A 19,434-nucleotide genomic window follows, 5' to 3' on the forward strand; every position below is an offset into this window, starting at 1 on the left:
CAAAAGTGATCCATAAATTTTGCATCTCTATCACTGGCAATTTCCTGAGGGAAACCATGATGCTTAAAGACGTGTTCAAGAAATTGACAAGCAACCTGTGATGCTGAATATCGGGTCTTAGTGGGTATAAAATGGGCCTGTATTGTCATTCTATCCACCACAACAAAGATGTTGTCCCATCCCCTCTCTATAGAAGGAAATCTGTGATGAAATCCATTGCTATGTGTGTCCATTTGCCCTCTGGAATGGGTAATGGCTGCAAGAGACCTACGGGTAATTTGCTGTCCACTTTATTATGTTGGCAAAGCAAGCATTCAGCCACGTATTTAACCACATCTCTCCATGCCTTCCCAAGTAAAGCTCTGCTTGATTCTTTCATATGTTTTAGTGATAACCGCATGTCCACCCATGGGAGAGAAGTGCATTTCTTGTAAAACTAACTGGCAGTATTTTGAGTCTAGTACTAAACAAATCCTGTCTTGGCACCACAACAGCCCATTATGCAATTTGAAATCCGGATGACCCTGACTAGAAGGCTTTTGCAAATCTGAAAATATGGGAGCTTCCTTAGAATTCTGCATATACTCTTCCTGAATGTCATGAATCCACTCCTGATATGTGGTAGAGATAGCAGACAAATTGCAAGCCCACATCCTGGACAAGGCATCTACAACCACCTTTTCTGTACTCAATGTCAAAATCATAGGATTGGACTGCAGCCAACCACCGCTTCTGCTTATATGACAAATTTGGTTGGGTGAGGAAGAATCTGAGTGTCCTATGATCTGTTTTCACCTTAATTTTACCATTTCTTGAAAGCATGCAAGATAGCTAGCATCTCCTGATCATGAACATGGTTATTGAGTTCTTTGGCATCAAACTTCTTGCTTTCAAAGGCTATTACCCCGTGTTCCTGCCTCTGAACACCCTCCAATCCTTTGCCACTGGCATCTGCCTCCACAATGAAAGGATGTGAAAAATCAAGCATACCACGACAGGTGCATGAGTGAGAGCAAATTTCACGTCTTGAAAGCTGCGTTGTGCTTCCTTTGACCACCCAAGAGCATCCTTCTTCAAGAGGTCAGTAAGAGGAGCTGCCCTCTTGGCAAATTTGCGAATAAAGCATTTATAGAAGGAAGCAAGGATAGCCAGCATCTCTTGATCATAAACATGGTTATTGAGTTCTTTGGCATCAAACTTCCTGCTTTCAAAGGCTACTACCCCGTGTTCCTCCCTCAGAACATCCTCCAATCCTTTGCCACTGGCATCTGCCTCCACAATGAAAGGACGCAAAAAATCAAGCATACCACGACAGGTGCATGAGTGAGAGCAAATTTCAGGTCTTCAAAGCTGCGTTGTGCTTCCTTTGACCACCCAAAAGCATCCTCCTTCAAGAGGTCAGTAAGAGGAGCTGCCCTCTTGGCGAATTTGCGAATAAAGCATTTATGGAAGGAAGCAAGACCTAAAAATCCTCTCAACTCGGTGGAATTTTGTCACTGTGGCTAATCTTTGATGCATTTTACCTTTGCGGGATCCACCCAAATGCCACATCTACTCATAATGTGCCCCAGGTACTCAACCTCCTTTGCCATAAAAGTGCATTTGTTGGCTTTGGCATAAAGCTGATGCATCCTCAAAATTTCCAACACTTGCTTCACATGCTTAATGTGCTCTTGTCTATCCTCGCTATAAATGAGGATATCATTAGCACGCATCTGAAAAGAAGCAGCTGCAATATCTTGTTCATCGGTGCCTGGAAGGTTGCCGGTGCATTAGTCAACCCAAAAGGCATCACCTTGAATTCATACAAGCCCCGTTCTGTGCGGAAGGCCGCCTTGTACTCATCTCCTTCTTTCAGCCTGATTTGATGGTAACCAGACCTCAAATCTATCTTTGTGAAAAACTGAGCACCCTTGAGTTCATCCAACAGGTCATCTATCCTCGGGATTGGAAACCTGTTCTTGATAGTGGCCTTATTTAGATCCCTGTAATCAATGCACATGCGGTACGATCCATCCTTCTTCTTCACCAAAAGCACCGGGGAGGCAAAAGGAGAAGTGCTATGAGAGATGAAGTTCTTCTCAAGCAAGTCCCGCACCTGTACTGCCACTTCCTCCCGCTCAACCTTTGAGAGACGGTATGGGGCTTTGTTTATGGGCTTATTGCCAGGCTCTAGAACAATGGCATGATCCACATCCCTCTTGGGAGGCAATAGGGATGGCATATCAGCAAATACATAAGCAAACTCCGATAGCAACTGCTGCATATCACAATCCTCAACACGGGGAATGCTACCCCCCTGAGATACTGACACATTCAATGCGTAGAGGGCATGCTCCTTCCTGAGCTCTCTGGCCAACTGCCTTGCTGAAATGACCTGCAATTTAGGAGTGGCAATGCCATGCAATGCTACAATTCTACCCTTCTAGACAAATATGAGTGATAGGGCATTTAAATCCATGCTAATTTTACCCAAAGATTTTCGCCAATCGCAACGCAAGACAGCATCTATTGGGCCCATATCCAATGCCAAGAGATCCCCAGCAAATTCATAATCCCTAGAGAGCTTGATCCTTCCATCTCACCACTAGGATCAAAGGGGAAATCAGCCCCCTTCATGGCTCCAACATCTGGAGCTGCTTCCACGACTTGTGCACACTTTGAATTATCATGAGTGGCATCCAAAGTCTCAAAAGCATCCTTTAAATCCTCATCATCCGATATCTCAATAATCATGCTGAGTTTTGCAGTACCACTGTTACGCATTTTGCAAACTTCCCGATGCTCAGGAGTCCACTTCTCACCACACTTAAAGCGTAAGTTTGCCCGCTTTCTGCTGCCCATAATAGCCCTGGTGTGTTGTTTAAATTCAGATTTTTCATTTCCAACACTTGGCTTAGCATCAAATGACGTGTATGGCATCTTGCTGCCTGTAACAGTGGGAAACCTTAGAAATGGTGCTGCTTCTGATTTTCTTTCATGCCAATCAGTCACCTTAGGCTTCTTCTTAGCCTCATTTGCATTCCCATATGCGCTGTCTGTTGACAACTTACACTTGCTGGCATATTTGGGCTCAAACACCTCTGCCAATTGGGCTGCGCGCTCAATTGTTTGAGGGTTATGTGCCTTTACATCTGCAACGAGAGAAGGACTCAATCCCTGGATGAAACGCAGCAACTTCCCTCTCTCAAATACGTCCTATACAAACAAAGAAAGTCTCCAAAATCGCTGCAAGTACTCTTGGACGGTACCAGTTTGCGATAATACATAGAATTCAGCCAGATATTGCTTCAGGTTGAGTGGGGATACAAATTGGTGATCATCAACTCCTTGAACTCTTTCCATGTGACTGGCCTCTGAGGCAAGCCCCTCATATAACGCCAACAAGTATGTGCATAGTCCTGCATGTGCATACCTGCAAAGATTATGCGATCCTCATCCTGCTTTGGGTAGAAGTGGAAGTAATCTTTGAGCTTCGTAAGCCACTCCTCCAGTTCATTAGGTGTGCGAGTGTCCCCTTTGAACTTATGCACTATGAGTTTGTCCTTGATATCCTTGGCTGCATAATTCTTGTGTGTGTAACCTCCGAAAGTGCAGGCATCATCACACTTGAGGTTCACATAATCGCAGAAGGACATCTCAAGTTTGATGGCCTCAAGTAGGGCCTTATATGAATGCAAAGAATCTCCCAGCATGTCATCAAAAGTGGCTTGCTGCCCACCACTAACCCCCTGTTGCGTAGTAATTGCTGCTTCTGATGCACTGGCTGCGTCTTGCTATATGTGCTCGCTGGTGGAGCGATAGGTGCATGAATCCCTAGCTAGGTCTCTTTGCCAAATGCATCTCTCCAAAGTCATGGCATACCAAAGGGCTGAGAAGAGGACTGACCTCTCTCCCAGGGGTGTGGGCTGCCATATAAAACCCAAGCCAGCTCTAGGCATACTCGCTGGTGCGGTGAAAGGAGCACTAACTGGATGCACACTAACGGGTGGGCCCAGAAGAGACGGCTCAGCCTGCATAGATGCAGGAAGCTATGAGGCAAAAGATGGCCTAAGATCCTGCAAGAAGGTGCTCTGTGGCATAGAAAATGCATCATCTAAGTCCAAATAATCCCCATGATGGGGTACATGCAACCGTCTAGAAGACTGATGCTCATAGGCACGGTGGGCATCTACCATAAAACCGCTGTGTGGAGCAGACAAAACATCCTGACTGTCTGAGTGGTCCCCTTGCTGGGGTGCACGCTGCTTGCCCTTGTCTTGCATAGACTAACCAATCTGCTGCTCGAGCTACTGTCCCATCTGGGCAAGAGCTGTATCCTGGATAGCCATGGCCGTGGTAACCTACTGGCTGAACTCTTGTCCCATCTGGCGGATGGCACCCTAGAACATAGAAGCAAGGGTATCCAAAAATTGTGATTGCACTGCCAGCACTTCGCGAGATGCAGGAGAGTTGTAGGAATCTCTGTACCACCAATGGATGCACCCACTGTGGAAGGCAATTGCTCATGCTGAGCAGCCTCGTCAGTATCATGCAATGTATCCCATGGGGCATGCTTGGGTGGCATGGTGGCAGTCCGGGAGGGAGAAGCTCGAATGCAGGCAAGTGTACTTGGAGAAGAAGACAACAAAATCCTACTGTAATGAGCACCTGATATAGTGTGTAGAACCACAAAAGAAGGCCGATGGAGAGGCTCGGGAGAAAGGTCGTCAAAGAAGCTTCAAAACGGGGCCCGAATGAGCCAAAATAGGGCTGTGGAAAGCCCCTAAAAGAGGTTGGGAAATTTTGAATTTTTGCATTTTTTTTTAAATTATTTTTTTTGGGGGGTGGGGGGGGTCCCCTAAGTCACCTAGGACACTGAGGACTCCTAACCTAAAGATTGGTAAGACAGTTAGGACCACTAAGACCCCTTTGGTTAGTATAAATTAGCAACTAAACCTCAATTACCCAACAGACCCAACTAACTAAACCAATCTACTAACCTAACCCACCCCACTTACTAAACCTAACATGACCTACAAGACTAACCCTAGTTAGGACCTTAGACATTAGTCTAAGGTGGAGAAAGGGCATCATGATGGGGCGGCGCTGGCGCAAATCAGGTGACATCGCAGCGGGCAACGACGACGCGGGCGGAGATCAGGCGACGGACGACGTCAGGGCGAGGCGTATTGAGAGGGGAGGAGGCGATTTGGGCATGAGAGTGGTGCTAAGGCATGGGTTGAAACTTTGAGGCATGGCTGAAGGATGTTGGTGGCGGACGATGGCAGCCAAAAATCCAATACTCTACAGGGTCAACGACGTAGCGATGGACGATGGCGGCGCCAGGCTGACTGGCGTTGTTTGATTGTGCGAGGGGTTCACACAGTCTCTTCCAACCCGACCTCCAATGCTTCGTTAAACGATTGGTTGTTGTCTGGTATGGGGGATTGGATAGGCTGTTGGTTCGTTGTGAAGACCTGGTTTGTCAAGGAATTGTTCATTTGGTTCACAACCTGGTTCGATTCATTTAGTGGTCACACCTCTGGCTGCCACCTTGTGCATGCAGGCTATTGGTCTGTTGCAGGTAGCCTTGGCTGCGTAAGAGTGGCATTGGTGTTAGCATAGCAGCTGCTGGAGATGCCAAGGTGCAGCCGCTGGAAGGGCGGAAGCAAAGGTGCCAGAGTCGGAGCTCTGATACCAATGTAGAAAAGGGATAGGGACAAATTTGGAGAAAGGGGATAGAGGAGCAGAAGGGAGAGAGAGAGATAGGAAAACAGGGGAAAGAGGAGAGGCAAGAGTGAGAGAATGAGGTAGAAGAGAGAGAGAGAGAGAGAGAGTAGCAAGAAGGAGGTGGAAGAGTAGATAGGATTAGATGTCACATCCAAAAGTACATAGTAGGGGGTGGATGGGGACTTATATAGTCCCTCCACATTTTCCACCTAAAGGGCCTCTAACTTGGCCCTTTTCTCCCTTCATTACAACTAATCTATCTGCCATCATCACATGCAACATTATCATAATGTTTCCTTGAGACTTTGCCCTTCTCCTATTACCATTTACATTCAATTCCTCCTAAACATCACCAAAACATGTAGCATTTCATAGAAGTTTTTTTGCAGGCTAGAACATGTTGCTATTAGCATTACTTGTTATTGAAATTTTTCTTCCTAACATGGAGCAAAATATTGATATAGAATTTGGAGATTCTTATATCACCAATGCGTTCGGAGTGCCCCAAAACCCTCTGACAACTTTTGAATCACCAAAATCGGACTTCAGATGAGAAACCCCCAAAACGACTTTTGAATCACCAAAATCAAACTTTAGATGAGGAAGAAATGACATTTAGAGGAAATTTGTTTTGCCTAGATCAGGCCGCACCGGCCCGGCCTGATCTAGGCAAAAAAAATTGTATGAAAACCTCCCTCATCTAAAGCCCAATTTTGGTGATTCGAACGTCGTTGGACTCCGGACGCATTGGAGATGTCAAAATGTCCAAATTCTCCATCAAAATTTTTTGGAGTTTTGGGCCACTCCGAATGCATTGGTGTGGCCTGATTTACGCATAAAAATTTGCCCAAAATTGCATCAACATTAACATCATCATAATGTTTCCTTGACTTTGCCCTTCTCATATTGCCACTTATCCTAAACATCATCAAAACATGTAGCATTTCATAGCATTTTCGAGAAAGTTTTTTTGTAGGCTAGAACATGTCGTGGGATTTTTTTTCCTAACATGGAGCACAAAAATTTGGATATTTTGACATCACTAATGCGTCCAAAGTGTCCCAAAACCCCGAAATTAGCTTTTGAATCATTCAAAAACGGACTATGTAGTAATGTCATTTTGGTGGGTTTTGCTCAGTTTCTTCTTCGCTCGGAAAATCTCGCTCAGAGTTCAGGGGGACTCCACACAACATCATCCTAGCACAGTTCGAAGCACGACCTCTCCACACTGATGCTTCATTACAGATCGCCACATGCCTGAGACAGGCCAGTATGGCAACGCTTAGACTACCTTGGAGGGCCCTTTTGTCATCCATGCAGCTTGCAGGCAGATGGGACAATACATGCTGGTATGCACAAGTATCCAGATGGTTCCTGCATGTCCACTGATCACCTCCCTCATATCAGTAGTCCTTGGATGCTCCCTCCTTCCTCGTTACATAGTAGGAGCTCCATCGAGTGATCAGACATGACCTAATGCTGGGGCACTCACAAGTGCACCTGTAGAGTTTGAGTGGCTATGGGTCAACTCAGCACGTCATCTCACAAGTTCCAGAATGCAGCCACACACAACACTCTAGAGAACTCAGCTTATGAACCCTGCGTAACACACGACACTGTAAAGAACTCAGTTTATGCACCCTATGTGACACATAGGAGGTGGAGATAGAGAAGCATGTACTAATGGGATGCCCTTGCTACTACGAGATTCGAGGCCTATGCAACTGCATCTTCACCTAGCGTTATATAGACACATACTACATTATAGACTACTCAAACCAGCACTATGCAGCCCTCTTTATGGCAGATGTCACCAAACACTGTGATTGGATAGCCAGTGATGTTATGGGCATCCTCAGCCCATGGCATGGTACCTATGTAGCAGTAGGAGCTTTGGACAGCGCATAAGGGTCTGAGCAGGCCAAGTGGCAGCCTGCATGGGCAGCAGCACAGCAGGAGGAAGACCAGCAGCAGCCACATCAGTATGTGTGGGCAGAACAGCAGCAGCAGCATCAGCACAGACCACGAAACGGCGAAACAGACGAAACGTTTCTTGTGACACTGGTCCACACCAAGTGAGCCCCAGCCAAAAGCACCCATTACATTATCTGCCATGTTGGCCATGGTCCAAATGCAAGAATAACACTCATAGACCCTCATCACTTAGGTCTTACAGCTCCAAAATGTGAGAAAAGAATAGGACCACATAGCGAAGGTACACGATCGGGCGGCCAAAAAAGCCAAAGAAAATGATTGGGCTGCCTAGAAGCCAAAAAAGAACTTGACCACGAGGCTCAGAAGGCAAAAGAACTAGATTGAACTCTATTCCTATCTCTCATCAAACCAAACGTATTAGAGACTCTACCAACGAAATGACAGAGCCAATTAGGTCTTCCTTTCCCAAGAAACTCAGTTTTCAAGGCACGATCGTAAACCGACCATTCGATTTGTACAGCATAGCCAGTTTACTTCTCTATGACCCCCACCAAGCACAACAAGAAGTGTATCCTTGCTTCTACGCGTCTTTTAGGTGAAGTTGTCACTTGGTGGCACAAGTGGCCGCATATCACTATAATGAAGAGCTAAAAATACCTCAATACAAGTGGAAGGAGCTTGTGAAAGACATCATGAGTCACAACACACTTTCTTTCATCTCGGTACTTGGATAGTACTTGGACCATTTGGAGACCCAATTCTTTGAGCTTTCTAGGGATCCAATGAGTTGGCCAACCTGGTTCACAAAGTGGCCACCTGACTATAGAGGGAAGGGGAGAAAAGGTAGACAATGAGGTTTCTCAATGGCCTACACTTGGACATTCATTGGTACATTTGTAGTTTCAGGCCATAAGACTACAAGACCACCTATGAACTTGGAACTTGTGAGCAAGGGTTTCCTCAATTTTGAGACATGGGCCAAGTATATCAAACACAATTCAAGCAGCTCTTTAAGGAGATCAGCACAACAATTGGCCCAGTTACATCTTCATGTCTCACAAAAATGATTTCCATCGTTATTGAGGAGATTGAGAATCCACACAAGGGAAACCCTCATTCATTTCCGACAATCTCCCAATTTTATGGCCAGATTGGTGGCCAAAAGGTCCTGATCCTAACAAACTCCAAGAGTTCAAAGGATATCATCTCCCATAGTATAGCTAAGTGAGCCTGGCTTTCTCTCTCTCCCGTAGAGTCAATAGCCTTAAATGGAGCCTTGGCCAAAGCGTTGAAAGAAACATAGAGTCCAAGGCAGCCATCTTGAAAATCTTTGAATGGGTGGATAGCCGACTACTCAAGGTCGCATCGATATTTAGAAAAGTTCTAGATCATACCTATCGATCAGTTGCATTCCGTGGCTTCAGGATGTTTCCCCTAGGCCCCTAACCTTGGCCATGCAACTAACTCAAGATTACATTGAGGTGAGAAGTTCTATTTGATCTAAGTCGATTTATAATAGAACATTTAGACACCAACCCAAAACAAGAGGCATTGTTGTAGGAGTTGTAGGAATTGATTATTTGAAGTTACCACTCGTTTGGCCGAAAGATCACCTTCTCCCAAAAGCTTTGCTACCAAGCAAGCATCCCTACCGGCTCAGCTCAGCAAGATATGAACGAGGATTTAGACATACTTGAAGGAATTTTATTAGAGCTGGCTTCATCAAGCCCAACAATTCCCCATACGCAACCCCAATTGAAGAAAAATGATAATAAATGTTGAGATATCGAGCTCCACTCGTGATATGCCAAGGTGACCGTTGTGCATTAATGTCACCGACTTGTTAGCTGCAGATGCGGTTGATACACCGCCCATGAATAAAAGCTGGATGACAGCTATCCTTATGTACTCTAGTTCGTGGCTCAGTTAGTATGCCACCTTAGTTAACTGAGTTTGGTTTGAGACCCACATATAGGGTTCTTCTATTTCTTTATACTAGAGTTCTTTTGGCTTTCACAACTAAGAAGAGGAAAATTGTTTTCAGCCTCCACCTTTGTGTGTATTCCCCCATTGTGTGTGTGAGAAGCCGCAAGTGAGACTCCTTCCTTCTCTCCCACTATCTTTACATGGTATCAGAGCCTGGTTCGTGGTAAGGAGCTCAAGAAAGCCCAAGTGGGATACGGCTCTTGCAAAGGCAGTATGGATTGGACATGCTATCCAAATATGGGATGACAGACTGTAAGCCTATTTCAGTTCCTTTGGAGCAGAATGTGAAGCTGAGCGCAGATGCAAGTGAGCTTCTGGAAGACCCTACTATGTACAGATGCATAGTAGGAAGTTTGATTTATATGACTATTACCAGGCCAGATTTGAGCTATGCTGTTGGATTGGTAAGTCAGTTTATACAGGCTCCAAGGAAACGGCATTTAGATGCAGCTAGACGCATACTCGGGTATGTGAAGTCCACATTGCAGTATGGACTATTTTATGAGACAGGGGTTCAGATACAGTTGCATGGATACACTGATGCTGATTGGGCTGGTAGTATTTCTGATAGAAGATATACCAGTGGATATGTGTTCTCTTTTGGGAGTGTTGCAGTCACTTGGAGCAGCAAGAAACAGCCTACAGTTGCCTTGTCGAGCACAGAGGCTGAGTACAGGGGTGCAGCAATGGCTGCATGTGAGGTAGCTTGGTTGCATAAGCTACTTTATGATATGCATCAGTCTACATATGGGCCAGTTGTCATTTATTGTGACAACATGAGCAGTATATACTTGGCAAATAACCCAGTCTATCATGCTAAGTGCTATCAATCAATCTATAAACGTTTAGACTCATGTATGGCAAAAACATCTTATTCTTGAAATACCCAACACGAGTTGTACATATATAATCAGAAAGAATGAATTCTTGGCAAGCCCTAAATAGTTGTTAGATAGCATTGAATTGCCACTCATAAAAAATTATTACATCCCTAGCTAGCCCAAGTTAGCTAGTGACTCACCTATGGGTCAAGGGAGACTCTAGTAGATGGAGTCTGTGGGTTAGGATGACGTGTCTCCTCTTCTGCGGATTCTCCCAAACAGACCTTGTAGTAACCTTCAAAACCTGTTGACTATCCGGGACACTTGTAAAGTGTTTGTAGCATACTCACATGGAAGCTCACTAGTTTCATTTGCCATGATGGCATGGCAATTAGCCAACAAAGTTATCATTATTTTTCAGCATAAGGTGCCTTTCTGGGATCGGCTCTATACAATCAAAGATTAGTTCCACCACTTATACGAATGACAAACAGATTTTGCTATTTTATTAAACGATGTTTTGTGAGATCTCACACGTAAAAAGAGCACTCTATTTGCACGTCAGAGCCCCCCGGAAATTGTTTCTAGAAGCAAATTATAGTGTAAAGCGTACCTCCGTCTTTTTTAAATCTGCAAGTGCTGATTCCAGCAGACGATGCTGATATGTATAACCACAAATCAACGCTGAGCCCCTCGGACCCATCCCAAATTCTAAAGCGGCCTGCACAAGATGCCCGAAGTAGTTTCATACAAAATGCACGACTCCGCACAATCTACGACGAAATAGCTGATTAATGGTTTCCTTTAGAGGCCTAGTCACTACGCCGCACCTTCGACGCAGCGCTCCTAACGGCAGGATGCGCAGACAGGCCGAGATAATCATTCCCAGAAAATAAAACCAACTTGTGACTAAGCTCTGCATTCAATCCCGAGGCACGTTCTAGCGCCAGGTCGGAATTATAAACTTCGTCCCCTGGCGCACGAGTGAGTCAATAAAACATCAGTGCAACCTCTACGTTATATGACATAAGTAACGACGACACTCTGTAGCGTAAGTTACACCGTTCAGATTCTGTGAAACGGTCAAAAATAAGCTGCGCAAAGACGGTACAGGCGAAGAGAATACCAAACGCCGCTACAATGAAATGCAAGCTGCATTGTGCATGCAGCACGATTCACGATACAAGCAGGCAGCAATGAGAAATGGGGTGGAAGGTACCACAACTGGGAGAATTGTGGAGCCAATGCTGAAAAGTATCTTGACAAATTTCGACTTCGACGGAAGAGCGGTCCCAGGGGCCAAGGCGATGGAAAATCTGGAGGTGAGAGGAGGAAGCAGGGGGATCGGGAAGCGAAGAAGGGGAAGGGTGAGGGAAGACGGGGCGGAGGGAACGAAGAAGAGTAGACTGGGAGAGAGCAAAGAGGGAGCGATCGAGCCAGAGCTCCCACGAGGACGCCATAGCCACCAGGCCTGCACAAGCTTTTGCTCCTCCCCTAATTCACAAACAATGCAAAAATCCTTCACAAAGACACGTTTGAGAAAGAACAACATACAAATGAGAACAACTCCTACGTATATTTTCTTCCCTAAGAGAACAACATACAAAACAGAACAAACAAGTGAGTACAATTACTCTCCTCAGCACTGCATTGCGTTCAAATTGCTTTTGTCAAAGGAAAACAATTGTCAATATCATTGGATGATTAATTTGCAACACCTCCGATGGACTCCCGTGCATAGGAAAGTCCGAATGATTTGCAAACTCTGTGTGTGTGTGTGTGAGAGAGAGAGAGAGAGAGAGAGAGAGATTAAACCAAAATGGAAGGGGGCCACTTGGTAACAAACTGTGTGACACTTTTTTACAAAAGTGTAGCTACCTGCTGGAAGGCAATGCTTACATCATACTAAGTATATTTTTTCCCCAAAAGAAGAAGATCGATATTTTTTACCCCCAACCAGTTGAGAAATAACAATTTCCCCTTTGTGCGACGTGGCACGTGTGTGCGTCTCTTATGGAGACTACAAGAGTGGCTTTTGTTGTTAATTGATCCCAAGGATCGACGTCTAATGACCCCGAGAGGTCCCCGTGCCTTGTGGCTTAACATTTAAAAAAATTGTCCTCCTCCTCCTCCTCCCCCCCCCCCCCCCCTCTCTCTCTCTCTCTCTCTCTCTCTCTCTCTCTCTCTCTCACATACACACACACGCGCGCGCGTGCACACACACACACACACACGATAACCCAACATGAATCTTTGAGGCATCTCGTTGCATTAATAATTTCCTTTTTCTATGGCAAAAGCCTACATGCACCCATAAAAAGGAAGAAACTACATGCACTTGCATGCGTACAAAGTGGGCAACATGTGTGTGTGTGCGTGCTCACTTTGAGGCCCAATTTGGAACCGTATTGTACATATGCACAAGGGTGCTAATAGATGTAAATATGTCTACCTTTAGGGAGTACATTGCACATTTAGAGGAGCTCTAAGCCCTCACTCTAGATTCCTCATGTTTCTTGAAAGATAGCATGGTTGTGCATATTAAGAACTTGGAATCATGTATCTTTTTGTTTTTCATTTCTACTAATGAGAGAGAGAGAGAGAGAGAGAGTATGTGTGTGTGGGCGCATGTGCATGTGTATACGCGCATACCTCACACACACACGTGCATGTAAGATCTCTCTCTCTCTCTCTCTCTCTCTCTCATAGGTGCATGCACCCACGCTTTGCATTGTGATGTGCACTAGTCTAAAAGGGTTGTTCTATTGTTGGGGGGGGTAGTGGGGGGTACTTGCATGAACCTTTAGGTTTGTGATTGAAGTTAAAAATTTGTCTTTCTGTGGAAGAAGCATGCATGCACGTGCTTGATCAGAATCCACACCCATAACATGCACACCAATCTATTGATCAGAATCCACACCCATGACATGCACACCAACCATTGCCACTCCCTCGATGGACCCACCTACTTTAATAAGCATATCCCAACCACTCCACCCTCCCTGCAAAATGCGGAGAAAGAGGGATTACAAGAACATTCACTCTTCTTCAAACTTCCTCTCAATGGTTTTTTGCCATCACTATCCATGCTCCATTCTGATTTTGGAAGAAGATGAGTCCATACATTACTTTTTAGGTTGACCAACGTCTATTCCACTTAGGCTTGCTATTTCTTCCTACAATTTTGGTGCACACAATTTGCAACATAAAATATACAAATCAAGAGCCATATCCTAGAGTAGCATGCAAAACATAAGCTAGAAAGCATGACATGCAACAAAAACATTAAGCATTTTCTAGCAAACATGCTAGAAAGTCTTTCAAATGAATAGTACACTTATAGCTCAAAACTGCTATCCAAGATAAGGGTTCATTACTTGTCTACCGTCACTCTCTTTTTAAAAGTATCCACTCCATGCAAATGAATGCAGTCATGTACATGCAGATCATGCCTCCCAATTCGTAACTCTATCTCCCATCTATAGGTAGCAAAAGAGATCAACAATCACCACCTGGAATATCCAATATCGCAACACTAAGACCAAGGGTTGCTTCCGGAACACACATTCCATCCAGGCACACCTTCAAAACCCTCCATCGCCATGGTTTTGGGCATGTCCAAAAGTATGGCATTTGCATTGTACAACGTTGGAACCCCCTTTCTCATTCTTCTCCATGCCTCCCATGCAACTGCAAGAAATCATTAATCCTATCGAACTCATATGACCTCTCTATTCTTTGCAATGTGTTGAACATTGCCACTGCATTAGTACAAATGGTAGAAGACCCAACAATTGTACTTGGCAAAACACCTTACCCTTCCCATAGTACAAATCTTGCTAGGTTGGAAATCACATACTGTTGGCAATCTTTATCCATACCACATTTGGCATTGAGATGGAATGTTGGAATATCTCTATGAATGAAACAAGAGGAATGCATAGGTAAGTGTTTTTTGGCTAAGCATGTGAGAAGCCAATGCGGTGTGAGTGTGTGGATTTGGGAATGAGGACCCCAATTCAAATACCTGTATGCATACACACAAGTTTATGTGTGTGGTGTGGAATGAAGTCCATCATAGAAGTTGGATAGACTCGCTCTTGTGGATCTTTTGCTCTTGTCCCCCACGTTTGGTCTTTTGAGTGTTGTATTCAAGAAGCATGTTTTCAACTTCTTCAGACCACATTTTTTGCATTCTTCCATGAGACAATTTCTATTATGAAAGGCTGCATCAATCTCCTTTGGGCAAAGCATTGACTCCCATAGACCCCCCATAGATGTATGGTACCTTTGAAAGTGTGACATGAAGCCAAGTAGCCAATGCTTGTGCCACCACCTATGGCACAAATGTTGCATGAGCAAATGCATCCTTCTCCATGGAGCCCAAATGTAAGAGACCGCATGTGGTTCAACGCATCCTTTAGAAAGATCATTTGCACATGGTACTCACAGCAGCATGTGTATTTATCCCCCAACCTCTGTACAAAAAAAGGCTTCATTATCTCAACTCTCATACCAATGTTGCAGTCTGGATGTCTTCCTTTGAACCTATGGAAGAACTCAACTGCAAAATGTTAGACCGTGCTTAGTGTCTGACCATGCTAGTTATCAGACAATGCTTAATATGTCAACATGTTATTTAGCAAACCCTGCTTGTTATTACACCATGCTAGTTAGCATAATATAGGTCTAACCATACTGTGCTAGTTAGCACAATCTAGGTCCAACCATGCTTGTTATAAGATCGTGATAGTTAGCATAATGTAGGTTCAACCATGCTTGTTATAAGTGTGAAGATAGTGGAAGAGAGGGAAGGAGTCTCACTTGCGGCTTTCTCACATGCACAATGGGGGAATACACACAAAGGTGGAGGCTGAAAACAGTTTTCCTCTTCTTAGTTGTGAAAGCCAAAAGAACTCAAGTACAAAGGAATAGAAGAACCCTATATGTGGGTCTCAAAACCAAACTCAACTAACTAAGGTGGCATACTAACTGAGCCATGAACTAGAGTAGATAAGGATAGCTGTCATCCAGCTATTCTTCGTGGGCGATGTACCAACCCCATCTGTAGCTAACAAGTCGGTGACATAAATGCAGAACGGTCACCCTGGCATATCGCGAGTGGAGCTCGATATCTCAACACTCCCCCTCGAGCTCAATCCCAATTCCTGCACACCAAGTAGGTCTCTGAACTTGCGCAGCTTCTCTGCACCCAATACCTTCGTGAATATGTCAGCTACCTGATCCTCTGTGCTGACATAAACTAGATCAATAAGACCTAGTAAAACCTTCTCCCGCACATAGTGATAATGCACCTCAATGTGCTTTGTTCTAGCATGATAGACTGGGTTATTTGCCAAGTGTATACTGCTCATGTTGTCACAACAAATGACAACTGGCCCATTTGTAGACTGATGCATATCATAGAGTAGCTTATGCAACCAAGCTACCTCGCATGCAGCCATTGCTGCACCCCTGTACTCAGCCTCTGTGCTCGACAAGGCAATTGTAGGCTGTTTCTTGCTGCTCCAAGTGACTGCAGCACTCCCAAAAGAGAACACATATCCACTGGTAGATCGTCTATCAGAAATACTACCAGCACAATCAGCATCAGTGTATCCAGGCAACTGTATCTGAACCCCAGCCTCATAAAATAGTCCATACTGCAATGTGGACTTCACATACCTGAGTATGCGTCTAGCCGCATCCAAATGCGGTTTCCTTGGAGCCTGCATAAACTGACTTACCAATCCAACAGCATAGCTTTAATCTGGCCTGGTAATAGTCATATAAATCAAACTTCCTACTATGCGTCTGTACATAGTAGGGTCTTCCAGAAGCTCACCTGCATCTGTGCTTAGCTTCACATTCTACTCCAAAGGAACTGAAATAGGTTTACAGCCTGTCATCCCATATTTGGACAGCATGTCCAATCCATACTGCCTCTGCAAGAGCTGTATCCCACTTGGTGATCTAATCACCTCAATGCCCAAGAAATAACGCAGCTCTCCCAAATCCTTCATCTCAAACTTCTGCTTCAATAGCATTTTCACATGAAGGATATCTTCATCACTATCACCTGTGATGATCAAATCATCAACATAAATGACAAGCAGCATAATCCCTTTCTCTGTTTTTCTCACATAGAGTGAGAAATTTGCCTTGGAAATCTAAAAGCCAATCGTGACAAGATACTGTCCTATCTTGTCAGACCATGCTCTAGGTGCTTGCTTCAAGCCATACAAGGCTTTCTTCAACTTGCAAACAAACTCAGGATGAATAGCATGAACATAACCTGCTGGCTGCTCCATAAAGACCTCTTCTTGCAAATCACCATGCAAGAAGGCATTCTTTACATCCATCTGATGTAAAGACCATCCCTTTGATGCAGCCATAGCAATGGCTGCTCTTACAGTTGCCATCCTTGCAACCGGACTGAATGTTTCTTCATAATCAATGCCATATGTCTGTGCATACCCCTTGACAACTAATCTTGCCTCGTATCTATTCACAGAACCATCTGCATTGTGCTTGATCTTATAAACCCACTTACAGCCAATTGCATTCTTGTCTTTAGGCAAAGGCACCAATTCCCATGTAGCATTTGCTTCCAAGGCATCCATTTCTTCATCCATGGCTTTCTCCCATTTTTCATTTCCCATGGCTTGCTCAAAAGAAGTAGGTTCTGGTTCCTGTATCACTTTGACCATATAGGCATAGTGAATGGCTGTAAATCCATCATATTTCAGCCTATCCACAGGATACCTAGCTCTGGTAGACCTGCGCAAAATAGGCTCACTTCCAGGTGCTCCCAAAACATCCCTGGTCTTCCTTACTCCAGGTGTAACAACAGAAGGAATACCCAACTCATCATCAATGCTTTGTTCTGAGCCACTGGATTCACCATCCACATAAGAGGGACCTGCATTCACATCAAACATGGGCTGATCTACCTTCTCTTTTCCTTTTCGTGATACCTGCGTACCACTATCTGCATTGCTTTGAGGAGATTCTCCTGATCTCAATCTGCCTGTCCATGGCGAAGTATGTGAACCACTGCTAAAGGACACTGTAGGTCCACTGATATTTTGTGATTGCTGCTGTGAATTCTATGCAACATTACCATTTTGTGCATCTACATCAATCATCACATTTACTGGTTTATACCAGCTGCTCATCTCATCAAAAACAACATCTCTGCTCACTGTAAACTTACGAGAAGAAGGGTTATAGCATCTATACCCTTTCTGCTGCAGAGAATAACCAATAAAGACACACTTCTCAGCTTTTGGATCCAACTTGGACCTCAACTCGTCTGCCTGTTTTTCCTTTCTGCAAGTCCATTTTGCTGTGGGGTATGACTGCATGAATATTGCTGCTTTATGCCATGCTCCTGCAGGAACCTTGCAAACTCATTTGAGAGGTACTCTCCCCCTCCATCTGACCTTAGGCATTTTATTTGCAGGCCTTTTTCTTTTTCAACCATAGCTTTAAAAGCTTTGAAGTGCCCAACACTTCACTTTTCTTTTTCATAAAATACACCCAAAGTTTTCTGCTGAAGTCATCAATAAAAGTGACAAAATAGTGACAGCCTCCAATAGATGCAGCTTTAGTAGTCCACACATCAGAGTGGATTAATTCCAATGGCTTGTTACTCTCTTGAACACGCCTAGGAAATGGATTCCTTGCCTGTTTTCCAAATTGACAGGCTTCACACACCTTATGCATTTTTGCAACCTTGAATTTAGGCAATCCTGCAACAATATTTTGGGCCTGCATTGATTTAAGTCGTTGTACATTAACATGACTAAAGCGTTTATGCCAGATATCAATATCTGCAACTACACCGGTCCCATGTGCAAACATTGCTGCACTTAATTCAGGCATGTCCGCATCCAACGTAAACATCCTGCCCTTTTGCTATCAAGCGACCATTATTCTTCATATCCTCAACAAAGCATCCATGAGGATTAAATCTGACCTGCAAGCCCTGCTCAACCATTTGACCAATAGAAACCAGGTTCTTGGTGATGTTCGGGACATGAAATACATCAGACAGGTATTTCTTTTTCCCATCCTGCATAGACAAAGGAATTTTACCAATCTGCACAATAGGATGTGCAGTATCATCACCAGTCTCCACGAATCCTGGTTTTTCCATTTTCCTTGCATCCTGCATCCATTCTGCATGACCTGTCATGTGGTTTGACGCACCTGAGTCAACATACCGCACATCATTTCGTTCTTCTGCACTTGTCACAGAATTGGTCATATGCTGCACCATAAATAGATGCTCATTTCTGTCATCACCTTGTCTACTGGAAGATGCATAATTGCCTTGCTGCAGTTTTCCATTCATAATGTCATTTTGCTTTTTGTAGCAGTCCTTAGCCATATGACCCATTTTACCACAGCAGTAGCATTCAACATTGTTGTTTGCATTTTGGCCTCTCTGCCATCCACCACGGCCTCTTTGGCTCCCCCTGCCTCTAGAGTTACCACGTCCTCCTGCATAGGATTGGTTTTCTTGAGTTTGCTGCATATTCTGATTTCTACCATGGCCTGCAGATCGGCCTCCTCTACCTCTGCCTCTACCTCTTCCAGCATTTGAGTAGAAGACAGTTTCTTTTGAAGTTCCTCCTGAAGAAGATGCACCCCCATTTCTCTGCTCTTCAGAAATTAGAAGAGCAAACAACTCTTCAAAATCAGGAAATTTTTCACGGACGGCAATGGATGTCCGAAACTGTGCATAATCCTTTCCTAGACCATTCAAGATCACAGAAACTAGATCATCATCTTCCACTGGCGACCCAATGGAAGCAAGTGCATCTACAATTTTCTTCACCTTCATGTGGTAGTCATTTATGCTCAAATTTTCTCTTTGCACATTGTGCAACTCCTATTTGAGCTGCATTTTCCTGGCTTGTGTATTTGTGCTATACATTTTTGCCAAATTATCCCATGCCTCCTTTGGCGTACT

At 44.4% G+C, this 19,434-nt stretch overlaps 1 protein-coding gene across 1 annotated transcript in view; it reads right to left on the reverse strand.

The window, feature by feature from the left end:
* Positions 1-11,964, reverse strand: part of BIOF (biotin F) — a 55,212-nt gene extending 43,248 nt beyond the window's left edge. Inside the window, exons 1-3 of the mRNA XM_087380517.1 lie at positions 11,674-11,964; positions 11,285-11,427; positions 11,068-11,175 (exon numbers count right to left, since the gene is read on the reverse strand). Of these exons, the coding sequence (XP_087236643.1) occupies positions 11,068-11,175; positions 11,285-11,427; positions 11,674-11,914 (492 nt within the window). The 5' untranslated portion in view covers positions 11,915-11,964. The remainder of the gene's footprint in view (positions 1-11,067; positions 11,176-11,284; positions 11,428-11,673) is intronic.
* Positions 11,965-19,434: the final 7,470 nt, after the last annotated feature.

The sequence above is a fragment of the Dipteris shenzhenensis genome, chromosome 10, assembly GCF_047967505.1.
Source record: "Dipteris shenzhenensis isolate YYH24624 ecotype China chromosome 10, Dip_SZ_1.0, whole genome shotgun sequence".
Lineage (NCBI taxonomy): Eukaryota > Viridiplantae > Streptophyta > Polypodiopsida > Gleicheniales > Dipteridaceae > Dipteris > Dipteris shenzhenensis.